The 19,017-nt window shown below is 37.5% G+C and overlaps 1 protein-coding gene across 1 annotated transcript in view; it reads left to right on the forward strand.

The window, feature by feature from the left end:
* The window catches only part of LOC126092776 (neural-cadherin-like), a 32,755-nt gene that overhangs the window by 7,863 nt on the left and 5,875 nt on the right, over positions 1–19,017 (forward strand). The window contains exons 2-5 of the mRNA XM_049908504.1: positions 2,609–2,759; positions 2,888–3,050; positions 3,145–3,351; positions 14,808–15,085. Of these exons, the coding sequence (XP_049764461.1) occupies positions 2,725–2,759; positions 2,888–3,050; positions 3,145–3,351; positions 14,808–15,085 (683 nt within the window). The 5' untranslated portion in view covers positions 2,609–2,724. The remainder of the gene's footprint in view (positions 1–2,608; positions 2,760–2,887; positions 3,051–3,144; positions 3,352–14,807; positions 15,086–19,017) is intronic.

Below are 19,017 nucleotides of genomic sequence, written 5' to 3' on the forward strand. Positions count from 1 at the left end.
ACATCCAGATCATCTTAAATACATCAGTCTTAACATAATGTAAAAAGTTATATTAGTTCTTCTCCATGTGCATTCTGTAAAAACAAATAGGTTTGTTAGTCGGTTGTTAATTATATATAAAACTAACGACTTGCTCTGGCTTTGCATGGATAATCTACAGCCATACAACTTTTCTGGTGCAGTGGTAATAAATTACTTATACAAACTTCCCTAATGAATTAGTTTGTCTATTAGTGAAAACTGTTTCATAAAACCTACAGCAGTTTCTAAGTTTAGGCCTCACATGTATACAGAAAAACAGCGGAGAACTTTGATTAAGTAATATATATAGATATTCCTCTTTCTTTGCTGAATTTTAATGACTTTTCTTTTTCAAAGTACAACACTGTGCACTTTCATGTAACAATAATCCTTTGTCATGTATATTGAGAGTTGGGAAATTAATAATAATAATAATAATAATAATAATAATTGTTGTAATAGAAGGTATAGATCAGATAACTGGTTCCTAGCTAAGCTGTTACTATGTTTTCATAGTAAAGAGGCATTCACGTACGAAATATGAAAACGGAGTACTGAGACAAATCATTACATTAGCTATCTCATGCATGTATGAGGCGTATTGCAAAACTAAGATCTGGTGACTAATATTTAACTGATGGTAGGCTTGAGTGAAGTTTCATGCATGGAGCACTGTCTACCAACTCTTTAGGAAATTACTGTAGTTTTGGCTTGGTTCTGTAGTCATTTGCCAGTTGGTCAGAGCAGATCACAGTGGCTGGAAAAATTGTAGAGTCCACCAGTTGTGAAGTGCGTCATGTGATTAGATTTTTCTGGCAAAACAATCTTCAGCTACTGAAATCCAGTATAAGTTATGCCCACTGTATGGACCTGTAATAATCAGTGACAAGCAAATTCAAAAATGGTGCCAAGAATTTCAAAAGGGCCACACAATTGTTCACGTTGGACAGCAAAATGGCAGGCACAGTATTTGGACCAAGGACATCATTGATCATGTGACCCGAAAACAGCAAAGTGATCAGCAGTTGATGATTTTTAGTTCTGCAAATGAATTCCAAAATGTTGCTCAAACCTCAGTTTACAGGATAGTAATCAAACAACTTGGATATCACAAACTGTGTGTGAGATGGGTTCAAAAAACCTCACTGATCAGCAAAAAGAACAAAGAATGTGTAGTGCATGACAGGTTTTGGAATCCTGTAGACAAGATGGAGATGATTTGTTTTCCCACATTTTTATTGGCGACAATATGTGGATATTGTACACTGGCGCAGAATTGAAACAATAGTCAATGTAGTGGCGCCATTCCAGTTCACCCAAACCAAAATAGTTTTAGCAATCTCCAGTCTTGAATCCAGAAATAGTGGCTACCTTTTTTTGGGATGAGAAGGGCATCCTTTTAGTTGATTTCATGGCCCACAGGTCAACAATTACAACTGATGTTTACTGTAAAATGCTGACCTAATTGAGAGATGCTATCAAAAATTGACATCACAAGAGAATGTTGTCTGACATTATCTTCCTTCACAATGATGCATGCCCTCATTCTGCTGCCAAAACCAAGGAAAAGATTCAAGATTTTTGTTGGGAATTTTTTTGATCACCCTCTGTCCAGTCTCGACCTTGCACCAAGTGACTGTTTCCTCTTCTTGCATTAGAAAAAATGGCTAGGTGAACAACGAGTTCAACATATCATTGAACTCAAGATAGGAATTACCAACTGATTCAACTCCTAGGTGGCAGACTTCCATGCAGTGGGGTGAAAGAAGCTGGTGCAGTGTTACAGAAAGTGTGGGAAGTGAATGGCAATTATGTGGAAACATAAAATAAATATGTTGTAAAACATTACTGTCAATAAAATCCTTTTCTCATGAGCTTATTTTTTTATGGCCAAATAGACCTTAATTTTGGGATACACCTTATATGTTTCTGCCTTGTAATGCAACCTTAGAATATATTAGATTAGGCTGTTCCAATGCTGACCCATAGGACAAAGGCACTGGGCAATGCCCATCAGTTTGCTTGAGGCAGGTGCAGCTAGTATAGGCTACCCACCAGGCAGCCATATTGCACGCATTCTGTAAATGCACAAACCACTTGGCTATCCCTGCCCATGAGCACAAGGCCAGGGCAGTATGATTGTGTATGATACAGTCTGGCAGCCTGACTGTCCACCAATCAGCTGTTTGCTCATAGTGGCCTGCAGGCGCATGGCTGCCCTTTAGTGCGCACTTGAGCAGGAACAGCCTACATTACATAAATGTCAATAAGTTATTGTCATTTCTTTTATGCTCATTGTATTTCTGTTCCTTGTTTCTTGATCTATAACTGTCAGTATCTGTTAATATACTTGATATATTGGTGGACTAATGCATAGTAAATTAAAGAACTGTTGAGCTAGTACCAAGAAATCCCTGTAGTATCAAAGTAATATTTATCTATTCTTTTGCATAGCTAACAGTTAATTAAAATGTAGCCTAATAAATTGACAAAGTTTTGGTGCTTAAATACATTGTGAACATTTAATATATAGTTAGTGCAAAACATACATTTTAATTTGACACTGACATTAAGGGTCAAACTCCAGACACAGATATTGGGAGGATATATGTTGAAGATCCAGATGATTGGGATCTGCCTGACAAAATATTTTACTGGGAAGGAAATGTACACCCAGGGTTTATAATCAACGAGAGGACAGGAATGATCAGGATACAACACAGTGCACCAGAAGGAGTGTAAGTATAAAACTGAAACTATAACTTTCACTGATATCTTCATTATTACTTTATTATAAATTTCATATAAAGAAGTGGGCTTTGTCATTAGCACCACAAAGAATTTGATGGCAGATCCATGCTTGCAGATACAATCTGAAGTTCAAAGTATATGACAAAAAACATCTGCAGACTACACCAGCATATGTCACTGTTACTGTGAAGAAAATTTCTCATGATAGTATCATTAATTCTGGGTCAATAAGAATTGCTGATTTATCAGATGAAGAATTCATAAAATGGAACTTCACTGTAAGTATTTAAAATAACTATTCCAGTTAAATTTTTCTCTCAGAACTGCACATACATTTTTTATAATGTGAGTGATACTGATTTATTTCCCTAGGGAACAAAGAGAAAGAAAAGTAAAGCTGAACTTTTAGTGGCAAAACTCGCAAAGCTATTTAATGTTAAAGATGAAAATGTAAATATATTCAGCATCAGTCTCCATAAAGAGTATCCACCTATTCTAAATGTCTTTTTCTCTATCCATGACACACAATATTATAAACCAGTTGAAATAAATGGTATTGTGCAAGTTCACAAAGAACAGGTGAGGTTACTTTCTTTATTCTTATTATATTCATATATCTTGTTATATCTTTTATTACTATAATTAGTTTCAAAGTAGTATACCAAGTGTAGATAACAGTGAGCCAATGTGTTTATTATGAAGAAATAAAAATTTTATTGAAATATATTTTCTGTGTTCATTTGCAACATTTCATGCAACACACAATCATGTGATATCTTATTGTTTCAAGATTATTTAATTATGCAGATAGATCCTTAATGAGAGATCAGCTACAATATTTGACTTGATAAAACGGTTGCAGAAAATACGCCTAAATATCCATATGGGTCCTAGAAAATATAATGCAGTAAGCAAATGGTTACTAATCAATAATTTGAAGTATGGCAGATGTCTTGGTGCACAAATCAGTTTTGGCTCGCATTTTCAAGGTGTTTCGGTAGTAAAAACAACCATATGAAAGTAAAAAGTGTCAGATTGTGGAGAACTATGTGTGAGTGCCTCTTACAGATTTTTCATGAGATCATATACCAGTGAATAAATAATGATTGTGACTGACTAATGATGTTCAGTTCAGTCAGCTCTTGCATGCTTCAGTCATTCCATTACTGTGGATATTATTACTGTCACTGAACCTAGAACTGTTTTCCTGCAGCTCAACTGTAAAAGGAACCTGAGGATATATGGATGAGTTATCAGTGAATACTCTTGATGCTTCCACCTTGGCCAGTGGGTGGAACATGCACTTGACATCATATTTCCAAGTATTCTTCCAAATTTTGCTGATGTGTTTCTGATGTATGGGACAACTTCCATCAAAATAGGTTTCTCTTCATCCACAGCAGGCAGTGGCCTCAGCTTCTTTGATATTATGGCACACTGCAACTGATGGTGGTTGTAACATTTTGTATGGATACACAGCCTGTAGGTGCTACAGTTCAGTTGCTACACTGTCTTGGTTTGAGATTTTGCATGTTCTGTGTACTAGTGTGCTCAGAACTCAGCTGAAGGCATGTAAGTACAAATCTGTATACATTGGTTTACTGTAGATGCTGTCTCTTAGTGTGCCACCTGGTCTTTGCTTGACGAGCACATCAAGAAATGGAAGTTAATTATTTTCTTCTATCTCCATTGTGGATTTGATATTTTGGTACACTGAGTTTAGGTGTTGCTGGAAGTCTTGTAGGTGCCATCATCTATGGAGCCAGATTCCTGATGCTTTTTGCAATATTTAAATGATAAAGTTCATAGTCTGGCTGCATGGATGGCATCACCTACAGGACTTCATGGAACACCTGAATTTGCTGCACCAAAACATCAAATTCACAATGGAGATGGAAGAAAATAATCAACTTCCATTTGTGGACTGCTCATCAAGCATATTTAGACACAGCGTCTTCTGTAAATCAGTGCATACAGATTTGTACTTGCACGCCTCCAGCTGTCATGTCCCTTCACAATAAGAATATATCCTAATCAGACTAGTCCATAGAGCATGTGAAATCTCAGATCATGACAGTCTAGCAGCAGAATTGCAGCATCTACAGGCTGTGCTCTGTACGAAGAAGTATAGCAACCAACAGGTAAAACTTGCCATAAGACTGAAGAAAACAAAGCTACAGCCTGCTGAGGATGAAGAGAAACATGTTGTAACCGTGATTATCCCAGTTTTCAGGAACACAGCAGTCAAAATTGGAAGAATATTCCAGAAATAACGTCAAATGTGTGTTCCGCTCAGCAGCCAAGATGAAAGCAATATCAGGATCAGTCAAAGATGATCTATGACTCTGGAAGCCAGAAGCCTACTGCATCCCTTGCCAGTGCAAGAAAATGCATATGTTTCGTAAAGAAGAGATGCACAGGCACTGAATAGCCAACAAAGTTCCCTGTGGCAGGGGACTGCATCTCCTATGCATGTGTCATGAATTGCAATGGCATCATGTTACTGCAACACCTTCTGGGTTGAAGCCTATTCTAAAAGAGGCTGTAGAGATCTCACTACATGACAATGTAATAAATAAAGACAGAGGTTTTCATTTAAGCAAGGCCTGGGACTCATCCTTGATCATAACCAAAGCACAGTGACAGTCGGTGTGGAAATCCACTGCTGTCACAGCAAGAGGACATGGACATTTGTTGAAGCGTGGGCAAAATGCACCTGGCACTGATGGCAGCAGAACTGAGGATATTGGATCATGCCCTGGCAACAAGATCTTGTCACGACTGTGCCAGGTCACACCCGGAGATGGATGGCTGGAGGCCATGGGAGTAGAGGCAGGGGAGGGGGTTGTAAAGGTGCTGCCCAGCACAAGCCAGTCATCAGGAACACCAAAACTGACAATAAGTCAGATTGCCAAAATATCACGCCTCCTGGGTTACACCATCCAGCTGATACCCAAGAAATATTCAAAATCCAAGAAAGAAGTTTTTGTAAATAATGAAAGTAAACTGTTGGAAAATTTACAGGTTTCTCAAAGATAATTTTGTTTCACATTTAACAATTTCAAAAACAGTGTTAATATGTGACAAATATTGGCAGTAGCAAGTGCTGTTGAAGTGGAAACTAAATGGAACACAAGACAACAATTATAAAGTGAACAAAATAAAATAGAATTTGATAATGCAAGGTTTTAAAGTGCAAGAAGGATAAAAACTGAAGAACAATACTTCAGTGCAAAACTTTGATAATGATATTGGAAAAGACTGAGGTCATGCAGTATTATAATTTCCTGGGAAAAACGATTTGTTTGTCATTGATAGATACTTCAGAAAAAAATAAATAGGAAATAAAATTGGGAAGTATAAAACTGCTCTGAAAATGAAAGTGGCTGCATTTTAAAGTTATGTGACAGAGTTGATGGCAGTGCTTACCTTTAGCAGATGAAATTCTTAATAGTGCTGACAGACCCATATGAAAGAACAAGAAAGCCTCCTTACTAAATTATTTTCTCAGGGAGGAATGAAGAACAGTGTGGGGAAGGTTAAAAAGGAAAGGCAGGTCACTCAGACCCCAGAGTGAGGGAGACCCATCATATATTACGAGCAATTCTGTGTCATAGTTTTATAGTTTTCTCAAGTAAACTTACCTTTTAATAAAATGATTACATTTTATAAAATAATAAAGAAAGTTTTCAGGATACAGCAGTCCAAAATAATTATAGGATTGCATGTGACCATGAACTTGTAAAGATCTGAGTAAAAGTAGATGTAAAGAAAGAAAGAAAGGAAGAAACATACCCACTGGCAGAAGATCAGCATTGTACATTTTTAGAATTTATCTATGAATAGAAGTATTCAACTGAATAACTGAAGCCAAAAGTTCAGTGTCATAGACAAAGAAGCCATGCAAAAACAAACCAAAGCCTCCATTATTTTACTCAAGGACTTATACAAACTGCAAAAGATGTTGTTGATATGAAGAAGGCAAATGTAAAGAAAATATAAAATGGAATAGGCATCTCTTAAAGAAGAAGTGAGAGTTTCAAACAAATATTGATAACAATATTACAGAATACGCTGCCTTCAATAAACTATTCAAAAAATGTCTTTGAGAAGGTGGAATGAAAATTAAATATGGGACCTATTTGATACCATTAAGAATATGAGGAAGGCAAGACAGAAACTTGTGTAGACCCAGATTTCGTCAGTTGAGATGGAATACGGCACAGTAAATGACAACAGAGAGGAACTTGTGCATGCCCTTAAAGATTTCTTTAAATGTTGGATAGCTCAGGAGATGGATCACAAATAAAAATTGTTAATAATGAAGATATCAACATTCTGGGAGTGATTAAAGATGAGGTGTGCAAAGCCATTTGAGATATGAAACCAAGCAGAGGGATTTCAGTGTGATAGAGTTTCAGTAGAAATTATGATATCTGATGTTAAGAAAATATGTAGGAAAAGACAGATTGCTACTTACCATAAAGAAGACACATCAAGTTGCAGACAGGCACAGTTAAAAGACATTTACATAAAGCTTTTGGCCACAGCCTTCATCAGTAAAAGAAAGACACACACCATTCACACACACACAAGCAAGCACCCCTTGCTTTTGTGTGTGTGTGTGTGTGTGTGTGTGTGTGTGTGTGTGTGTGTGTGTGTGTGTGTCAAAAGCTTTATGTATGTGTGTTTTAATTGTGCCTGTCTGCAAATAGATGTGTCTTTTTTATGGTAAGTAGCAATCTGTCTTTTCCTACATTGCTGATATTCCTACCTGGAGTTTCCATTGCTTGATTTTTTATATTATTTATGGAATGACTGTGTAGGTCAAACAATTCCCTTGAAACCAGACCAATTCTGTAATTATTCTACTTTATCAGAAAGGATACAGACAAAACTTAAAAACTATAGATATATCTACCTCCTCTCCACAATGTAAAAGAAATTAACTCAACTATCACCAGCTATAAAGAAAAAAACATTAGATTTTATTCAGCCAAAGGAACAAGCTGGCCTTAAAGTGGATACAGTATAATGTTCTATTTCAAATTATGATGAAAATTAGAATGGAACAATGCATATGAGTTATGTGACTTTCAGAGATTTTGAGAAAACTTTTAGATTTAGCTGCTCCAAAAATTGCTCTTAACAAACATGGCCATGATTCAACATATGTTATTCTGCTGAAGAATGTACCTGAAAGTGTTACAGTTTACATTAGATTTAATGAGGATAGTGAGAAATTCAGAATTGAAAGGGAAATTAGACAAGGAGATGCCATATCACAAAACTATTCTCAGCAGTCCTACAGAAAGTTTAAAGTTTGAAAGTACCCCTTACAATCAAAGATATTAAAACTAAACAAATGTACAATGAAAATTGAAAACTGAAAGTACCCCTTCAATAAAAGACATTAAGACTAAACTGATGTACAATGAAAATTGAAAACAGAATTCTACAAGTCAGCAACATTCAGTGTTTTGTAAACACTGATACAGTTTGTATTAGTGAAAACCGTTATATAGTACTGGCAATGTAAAAACTATAAAAGTTGCAGATGATGAACTATACTAAAATTTAAGTTTTACTGTAGGTGGCAGACATCTACATGAACAATAGTATGTGCTATTAAGAAAAATATAGAAAACCTGCCAATATTTTGAATCTTCAGTGAAACATGTATGGGTGGAATAAGGAAAAAGTTGGTTTTGCTCAAGGCAGAATCCTTTCAAAAAATATTTAATTATTGAAGCAAATACGGACACAAAAATTGAGCTCTAAGCTCATGATGAATATGAAGAAAATCATCAATTTTGATATACAATATTTAAGATTTCTGTGTTCTGCAGTAAAACGATTTATTTTCTGTTGCATCATAATTTGAAGAATATGGCCTTCTTTTCTTCAGTTACATTTACATGTTTACTTTGAAATAGTACATTAATTAATCTCCTTCATCAAAATTTTCTGAAACTCACTGATGCTAAACTATTTAAATGTTAACTCACTAAACAATTTTCCCTTAAAAATTTATTTGGAAAAATTAATATAGCTATTCTGCTGAAAACTGACTTTCTGGGTCAGTGGATGTGTACAAAATATAGGTTGATTCTTGCAGAGAAGATGACAGCAACCAACCACTTTTTGTAATGCTATTTATTTATTTAAATAACGCCATTACTGGTTTCGAACCAACAGGTTCATCGTCAGATGGATTGTTCACATTCAGATACATTACTGTATCCAAATCTGAAAAAGGCATATGATGAATAACCTGCCAGTTCTAATCTGGTAATGATGTTATTTATGTAAATAAGTAACATTACTAAAAGTGGCTGGCTGCTGTTATCTTCTCTACAAGAGTCAACCTGTAGTTAATATTGTCCAAAGCCAGTCTCTCTCTCTCTCTCTCTCTCTCTCTCTCTCTCTCTCTCTCTCTCTCTCTCTCTCTCTCTCCCCCTCCCTCCCTCCCTCCCTCCCTCCACCCCCCCCCTCTCTCTCTCTCTCTCCCCCCCCCCTCTCCCACCTTCCCTTTCTCTTGTGTGTGTTTTCAAATGTCACTGTTCCTTTGTTCCCTGAAAAAGTTTAAAAGTGAGCTGAAAACACAATGCCCATGCAAGTTGGAGTCTTAATTCAAGTCCTATATGGCCTGTAATTTTAGTCTATGCCTAATTTTCAACCCATTATGATGAAGCAAGCTGGGGTAATTTTAATTCCCCTCTTGTTTTGCCATCTGCCTCCTTAAATTCATTTTGTTACTTTTAACTAATTATCATTAACATACGTGAATATAATCTGTATTTCCATAAAAGAGAAAGACTGGCCCTCAGTCTTAAAGTAAATAACACCAGATTTAATTTTGTGTTTAGTTTTATGTATGTAATTGATTTTCTAATTTATTTTGACTATTCCTGGTTAGTATCTTTCAGTATAGGGTGAAATCGGTGATTGTTTCATAACTTAAATTCTATTGTTGATATATAAACAAATATAAATCCTATACTAATTATAAACATTTGGAAAATGAACTAACAGTATTCTTAAAGAACGTATTTGGATCCATTTGAAAACATATTAGCAGAACCAGCACTTCATTAATTCCAAAGTAATTTACAGTTTTGTCAAAAGTATTGTTTACATAACTGTTGTTGTTGTTGTGGTCTTCAGTCCTGAGACTGGTTTGATGCAGCTCTCCATGCTACTCTATCCTGTGCAAGCTTCTTCATCTCCCAGTACCTACTGCAACCTACATCTTTCTGAATCTGCTTAGTGTATTCATCTCTTGGTCTCCCCCTACGATTTTTACCATCCACGCTGCCCTCCAATACTAAATTGGTGATCCCTTGATGCCTCAGAACATGTCCTACCAACCGATCCCTTCTTCTGGTCAAGTTGTGCCACAAACTTCTCTTCTCCCCAATCCTATTCAATACTTCCTCATTAGTTATGTGATCTACCCATCTAATCTTCAGCATTCTTCTGTAGCACCACATTTCGAAAGCTTCTATTCTCTTCTTGTCCAAACTATTTACCGTCCATGTTTCGCTTCCATACATGGCTACACTCCATACAAATACTTTCAGAAATGACTTCCTGACACTTAAATCTATACTCGATGTTAACAAATTTCTCTTCTTCAGAAACGCTTTCCTTGCTATTACCAGTCTACATTTTATATCCTCTCTACTTCGACCATCATCAGTTATTTTGCTCCCCAAATAGCAAAACTCCTTTACTACTTTAAGTATCTCATTTCCTAATCTAATACCCTCAACATCACCCGACTTAATTCGACTACATTCCATTATCCTTGTTTTGCTTTTGTTGATATTCATCTTATATCCTCCCTTCAAGACACTATCCATTCCGTTCAACTGCTCTTCCAAGTCCTTTGCTGTCTCTGACAGAATTACAATGTCATCGGCGAACCTCAACATTTTTATTTCTTCTCCATGGATTTTAATACCTACTCCGAATTTTTCTTTTGTTTCCTTTACTGCTTGCTCAATATACAGATTGAATAGCATCGGGGAGAGGCTACAACCCTGTCTTACTCCCTTCCCAACCACTGCTTCTCTTTCATGCCCCTCGACTCTTATAACTGCCATCTGGTTTCTATACAAATTGTAAATAGCCTTTCACTCCCTGTATTTTACCCCTGACACCTTTAGAATTTGAAAGAGAGTATTCCAGTCAACATTGTCAAAAGCTTTCTCTAAGTCTACAAATGCTAGGAACGTAGGTTTGCCTTTCCTTAATCTTTCTTCTAAGATAAGTCGTAAGGTCAGTATTGCCTCACGTGTTCCAGTATTTCTACGGAAACCAAACTGATCTTCCCCGAGGTCAGCTTCTACCAGTTTTTCCATTCATCTGTAAAGAATTCGTGTTAGTATTTTGCAGCTGTGGCTTATTAAACTGATTGTTCGGTAATTTTCACCTCTGTCCACACCTGCTTTCTTTGGGATTGTAATTATTATATTCTTTTTGAAGTCTGAGGGTATTTCGCCTGTTTCATACATCTTGCTCACCAGATGGTAAAGTTTCGTCAGGAATGGCTCTCCCAAGGCCGTCAGTAGTTCCAATGGAATGTTGTCTACTCCGGGGGCCTTGTTTCGACTCAGGTCTTTCAGTGCTCTGTCAAACTCTTCACGCAGTATCGTATCTCCCATTTCATCTTCATCTACATCCTCTTCCATTTCCATAATATTGTCCTCAAGTGCATCGCCCTTGTATAGACCCTCTATATACTCCTTCCACCTTTCTGCTTTCCCTTCTTTGCTTAGAACTGGGTTTCCATCTGAGCTCTTGATTTTCATACAAGTGGTTCTCTTATCTCCAAAGGTCGCTTTAATTTTCCTGTAGGCAGTATCTATCTTACCCCTAGTGAGATAAGCCTCCACATCCTTACATTTGTCCTCTAGCCATGCCTGCTTAGCCATTTTGCACTTCCTGTCGATCTCATTTTTGAAACGTTTGTATTCCTTTTTGCCTGCTTCACTTACTGCATTTTTATATTTTCTCCTTTCATCAATTAAATCCAATATTTCTTCTGTTACCCAAGGATTTCTACTAGCCCTCTTCTTTTTACCTACTTGATCCTCTGCTGCCTTCACTACTTCATCCCTCAAAGCTACCCATTCTTCTTCTACTGTATTTCTCTCCCCCATTCCTGTCAATTGCTCCCTTATGCTCTCCCTCAAACTCTCTACAACCTCTGGTTCTTTCAGTTTATCCAGGTCCCATCTCCTTAAATTCCCACCTTTTTGCAGTTTCTTCGGTTTTAATCTACAGGTCATAACCAATAGATTGTGGTCAGAGTCCACATCTGCCCCTGGAAATGTCTTACAATTTAAAACCTAAATCTCTGTCTTACCATTATATAATCTATCTGAAACATGTCAGTATCTCCAGGCTTCTTCCATGGATACAACCTTCTTTTATGATTCTTGAACCAAGTGTTAGCTATGATTAAGTTGTGCTCTGTGCAAAATTCTACCAGGCGGCTTCCTCTTTCATTTCTTAGCCCCAATCCATATTCACCTACTACGTTTCCTTCTCTCCCTTTTCCTACACTCGAATTCCAGTCACCCATGACTATTAAATTTTCGTCTCCCTTCACTATCTGAATAATTTCTTTTATTTCATCAAACATTTCTTCAATTTCTTCGTCATCTGCAGAGCTAGTTTTCATATAAACTTGTACTACTGTAGTAGGTGTGGGCTTCGTATCTATCTTGGCCACAATAATGCGTTCACTATGCTGTTTGTAGTAGCTTACCCGCATTCCTATTTTCCTATTCATTATTAAACCTACTCCTGCATTACCCCTATTTGACTTTGTGTTTATAACCCTGTAGTCACCTGACCAGAAGTCTTGTTCCTCCTGCCACCAAACTTCACTAATTCCCACTATATCTAACTTTAACCTATCCATTTCCCTTTTTAAATTTTCTAACATACCTGCCCGATTAAGGGATCTGACGTTCCACTCTCCGATCCGTGGAACGCCAGTTTTCTTTCTCCTGATAACGACATCCTCTTGAGTAGTCCTCGCCCGGAGATCCGAATGGGGGACTATTTTACCTCCGGAATATTTTACCCAAGAGGACGCCATCATCATTTAATCATACAGTAAAGCTGTATGCCCTCGGGAAAAATTACGGCCGTAGTTTCCCCTTGCTTTCAGCCGTTCGCAGTACCAGCACAGCAAGGCCGTTTTGGTTATTGTTACAAGGCCAGATCAGTCAATCATCCAGACTGTTGCCCTTGCAACTACTGAAAAGGCTGCTGCCCCTCTTCAGGAACAATACGTTTGTCTGGCCTCTCAACAGATACCCCTCCGTTGTGGTTGTACCTACAGTACGGCTATCTGTATCGCTGAGGCACACAAGCCTCCCCACCAACGGCAAGGTCCATGGTTCATGGGGGGTATGTTTCTTAATTTCATGCTTTAAACAAATAATGTGGCATAACCCTCATAGTAGAAGAAACTGCTAAAAAGAACCAATTTTTTGATATATTCAGTTAATTTAATGAATTAAGTTGTAATTGTAATTTCTGTAAATTAAAAAAAAAAAGTACCAATTATTGTGATGATTTATAAGGGCCCAACTTTTGGTCATGAGACAGTCAGTCCAGAGACGAGTTTCATACAAGAAACCTGTGTTAGTTAGAACAACAACAATGCTTCAAATTAACAGTGGAACAAGTGTTAAACATTTAGGCCATGTGTAAAAACCAATGACAGTGACTGCTCCATACATACCTGATTATTCTTCAAGAACTGTGGACTTTGTGGTTAGGTTTTACTGCTCGTAGATGTTCAACAAGAAACTATTGTAGCAGTATGTTGAGATGCACCTGCTAACTATTAATGAGGCTTATTGCAGGTTAAACAATAGTGCACTAGCCATATAACCGTGTAATATTGGGGGTTGTGCAACGTGAAAATTAAAGTACTGTAAAACATAACTGTGCATCTATCAGCTACATCATTTAGAGTAGTCAGTGTTGGAATACACAACCCATTTTTCAGCCAGTGTAGCAATGCAGTACGAAGACACTGAGGACAACAAACAATCAACAAGTAAAGAAAATAAAAAGCAGGTGGAACTGCCACACCATCTAGAACAAGTTAGCCAGAAGAATATTGTCTTTTAAAACAGGGACTGCAGCCTATTATGAATCTTAAACAGTATATTAGAGGCAAGAGACTTCAATAACTAATTCAAGAATAGGTACTAGACTGCTTTTGTCTTTCTCAATGTACTTCTTCTCTTGAGATCATATAAATCAAACTCCAAATATACAGACAGCAATATTTTATGTGTGCCATCATCAATAAGGTAACATTTCACCAGAAACCAGTCCACATTGCGAAAGTATCTTGAGCTGTATTTTAGATGCCCATACAAGTTATTACTGCAGTAAACAGATTATCCTTTGGACTACTGCCTCATCTCAAGAATTGTATTTTTTGTTCTAAAGACAATATCTTTACCTGAAACTTGTCAATATCATTGCCAATTTATATAATTTTTAGTTATTCAGACGTTGTTTAACTCAGTAATAGCTTTTATTTTTCCCTGATTAAATTTTTTTCCTGTTTTATGGATACTAATATCCGTCAACATCATTTTGTACCTTTGTGTCACTATAGGATTTCTTAAAGATGTTTATCCTCTCATCACACTCACATGCATAAAGGGAAAAATAGAAATTTAACAGAAGCAACAACTAAGAAGTAGACATTTCTTTTGACTCTGCAAGAGTAGGGAGTACCCACTGGAGTGGACTGCGTGCATTTGCAGCCTCAGGATTGATTAAAAAGCCAAAGAAGCAGCATTAACAGCTGTTTACTCCAGTGAACAATTGCAACACAGGGTTAAATTAATTAATCATGACATGCTACTGTTCTTACAATTTTTTAGTTCCATATGCATTTACAAATTTGATTACTTATCTTTGGTTACTACTAATCTAATTTTTTTCTTTATTAAGTGTTAAAGTTTGCCATTATATTATTTCATTGTCAGGTATCAAAGGAAGTTGGCATCAACATCATAATGGTTGGAATTGATGACTGTCTTCAGGAGAAATCAGTCTGTCAAGGTCCATGCTCTAGTGCAATGGAGATAGGAAAGCACTCTCTTTTAGTGGATGCAAACATGACATCTTTTGTCAGTGTTTCAGTTACCATGAAAGCTGAATGTACGTGCAAGACACAGAAGCACAGAATGCAGAATCCAGTCAGATGTTACAAGGATTATTGCTACAATGGTGGTCACTGTTTGCAGAAGGGTAACGGAATAAGGTAGCTTCTTCATTCACCTTTTTATTAACAGAATACATCATTTGTAGCATGTAACTGATGTTATACTGAATTAGTAAATGACAAAGGTCAAAGCAGTTTAAAAAGATGTAGCACAATGTTTAAATGTTCAGTGCAGGCTTTCACAGGCAGCGTTTGCATTTTTTGTGATTTTTTTTATGGGTATTATGCTGTGGTCCAAGACCTAACATTTTGTCTTCCAAAGCTGGAGACATCATCAGAAGCTATAACAACTCAGAAAGCTGTTACAATTTCAAACAAGCAATTTTTGTCTGGGCAACATGATAAATTAGCAGTGGCAGATCATGCACTGAAAACAGGGAACCATCAAATTCATTTCTCTGATTCTATGGTTTTATTAATATCTAACCATTATTGTGATAGGATTATAGAGGGGCCATAGAAATTCAAAAGCACAAAGAACAACTTCAACAAAAAGTAAGAAAGATTGAAATTAGACAAGATGTGTGTCTTAATGCTAAATAAAACAAGGAGTGGCAACTGTTCCCCACTAAAAGCTCTGTAACACATGTCAGAGTGACTCCATTATCCTAGGAAGTGGTCTGATGTCACGAATCAACCATTTGTAAATGTTTATAAAAATTTTGGCTTGCTGAGCTTACTCGAGATATATAGGCTCCAATAATGTCTCCAGCATTGGAAGATGGAACATAAGGCAAAGAAATGTGCCTTGGATAACTACCTAATACCCATAAAATAAAAATCACCAGAACATCAATTCATCTGAAAAGCTTTTGTGCTAATAATTACAACAATATGAAAGTAGATAGTGCTAATCATCACATAGAAGAGGCACTTTTAAATGTGCCTTTCTGCCACTCAGTGCCTCCTGTGTGTGGAGAGCAGCAATCTGTCTTATTTCATATTGTTGTTATTCCATCCCTGGATTTTCCATTCTTTGATTGTATTAGTACTAGTGTTTTTGTATTGAAGAAGTGATAAGAGCATTTATTGAAGAATTTATAGTACTCAAAAGTGTTTCTGTATACACCAGAATTTTTTTTAGTTATAGTTCAGTCGAGTGAACTCAGTAGCAACATAGAGGGATGACTCAAATGTTGTGTCTTTGCATATAAAACAGTGATGGTTTTGGCAGATGTGCCTTACTGGTGAGGGACATTATTAGTATTGCTTGTGCTTGCAACTTTCAAACAGTTTTTTCATTGAACTGCAAACTGAACCTAGACAGCACAATGTAGCATCAGTAAACAGTAATTTCATTTCCCCTGCCCAGTAGAATGATTTGATAGTTTGTCACAACCTGCCTTGGTGGCTGTGACATAATTCATCACATCTTGGATTCATCATAGAGTAATCTCTCCAGCAAGCTCACCAATGCCATATTCTGCCTCTGTGCACTTATTACCTTTCCCTTATAGCCATCAGCCAACCTTCCCTCAAACCATCCTTCCCCCTCTCAGTTACCTTTATTGTCTCTCTATTATCAATGTCATTGTCTGAAACAGTTAGCTCAAGACTATAGTATTAAGAAGGGAAAGGTAATAAGTACACAGTGGTAGAATATGTCATTGGTGAGCTTGCTCCAGTTGCTTCATAACCTGTTCTGTCTAGTTTCTCCCTCCCCCTCCAACATCAGCTTCTCCTAATTACATATAGAGGGGAATTGTCCTTAATCCTTATAAGATACCTGCAGATCCCACAATCCTTCTGGTCTTAATCTCCATTAGCTCCTACCCCACATTCATCTCCACCCATTTAACTTCAGTCCCCTCTACACTCCTTCTCCCCTAATACACTCCTCTCCCACTACTTCAGCTCTATCTCATCATCCCTACTGACTGCTCCTCATCATTGTATAGCATTCCCCAGAGTGAGTTTACTGTTGTCACATTCCTGGCCTGTGCACTTGCTGCCCCTCCCTTTCAACTGTATACTACCCTCTCCTTCAATCCTCCCTCATCCTTCCATGCTCCTCTCTCTTTGCACTCTCCACATGAAATAATCTCTTACCCCAGTTGAGCTGCAGTGCCATTACAATGATGTTGACCAACACAAGCAACCATGCAGATGTATGTTGGTGTGAAAAGGTATTTTATACTAATCACCTCTGAAGAACAACAGCCTTCAAAAGTTTTGCTATGTTTGCAATCTTGTTTGAGTGCCCATTTACTGCTTTATGCCTAACTATGTGGTGGGTTGTTTACCTTTACTCCTTCCATTATTCATATTCCACACAAATTTCCATTCTCATAGTTACATTACCTAACATGACAGTTTAATGAGGTCTTAAAGGGCTTGATCATCTTCATCAGTCAGCAATACCTTCATTTATAATCTGCATATTGTCTTACAAAAACATTCACCGTCATTATTTTTAGGTGTTCCCTTGTAGTATTAGTGTATTATCAACTATTCTTGTCCCTTTTCACCTTTCCTCACAAATAAATAGGTAAAATCTCACAATGTTGTTATGAAAATACGAGCCTGATTATTTCTGGATGCAAGTGATGTGGAGTTAACACTCATTCACTTACAATGCCTGACAAAATTAAAACAGTCTGCCCATATTACCAAGCATCCATTTGTGTTGGCAATGTAGGAAGTAGGGTGTAACTGCTCAGTGGCAGTGACAAGTAGTTTACAGTGTGCATGCGTGCGCCCACACACACACACACACACACACACACACACACACACACACACACACAGAGAGAGAGAGAGAGAGAGAGAGAGAGAGAGAGAGAGACACACACACACACACACACACACACACACACACACACACACACACACACACACAGAGAGAGAGAGAGAGAGAGAGAGAGAGAGAGAGAGAGAGAGAGAAGAAAAATAAGACACATGCTGCAGTTCCTTCTCCAATTGCATAGAGCATTTCTCCATGTTGTTTTCTATTCAGCTGTGCAGGAGCTCCACATTTTCTGTCTTCTGTAATAGTGCAAGAATACATCTTCAATAAAAGTGGCATTACACTGCTCACAAAACATACATACAAAATATTGTTTCCATCCTCATGTCACACCTGGTCATAACCCCCATGACACACTGGTTGTACCCATGTAGAAGGTTCAAGTATAGAATCCTTGTGAAAGAGTCAAGGGTAGGACACATCCCAAATGCTCATGCAATGCTTTGTTTTACAGTCTTCTCACAGATATCCTATTGCATTAAAGGCAGATCCTCTGTGCAAGCAGCTATCACTTTCACTACAACCAATGCTCTGCATGTATCCTATCTGTGTATGACTACTAACCAGATGTACGCTCATATAAATAGCCACCATAAAACTATAACTAGGGCCATTATTGACCATTCATTGCAGAGCACACTTCTCAGAACTATTTGGTGTATTTAAATTGCTGCTTCACATCCAGAAATGTGTAGTTCCTTGCTCCCATCCAGAACCAGCTGTTCTGAATTGGGTAAATGGGAACTCTGTCAGGTGTACATCCTTCTGGTCTCCTATGTTACTGTCCTCAATGTCCACTGAACCCTGCCTTCCACATATTCTTGCTTCCTTGCCCCTTGCTGCCCATGTTCCTACCTCCAGTTCCATCTCCAGCTCTCCCTCTCCATCACACATTACAACTTCATACTTCACTCTGCTCCTCACTTTAGTTGTATTTATTAACTTATATATACATCTAACTGTCCTCCCACACACTGAACTGTCTCCTTAACAGTCACTCTTCACCCTGCTCTCCTATTGTGCAGGGTAATGCAGTGGTTAGCACACTGGACTTGCTTTCAGGAGAATGACAGTTCACACCGCATCTGGCCATTCAGATTTATGTTTTCCTTGATTTCACTAAATTGCTGCAATCAGTGCCAGAGTGATTCATTTGGAAGAGCATTGTCATTTTCCTTCTGCATTGTTGAAACATTAGGAGCTGTGGCCCAATCTCTAATGGCCT

The sequence above is a fragment of the Schistocerca cancellata genome, chromosome 7, assembly GCF_023864275.1.
Source record: "Schistocerca cancellata isolate TAMUIC-IGC-003103 chromosome 7, iqSchCanc2.1, whole genome shotgun sequence".
NCBI classification, from domain to species: domain Eukaryota; kingdom Metazoa; phylum Arthropoda; class Insecta; order Orthoptera; family Acrididae; genus Schistocerca; species Schistocerca cancellata.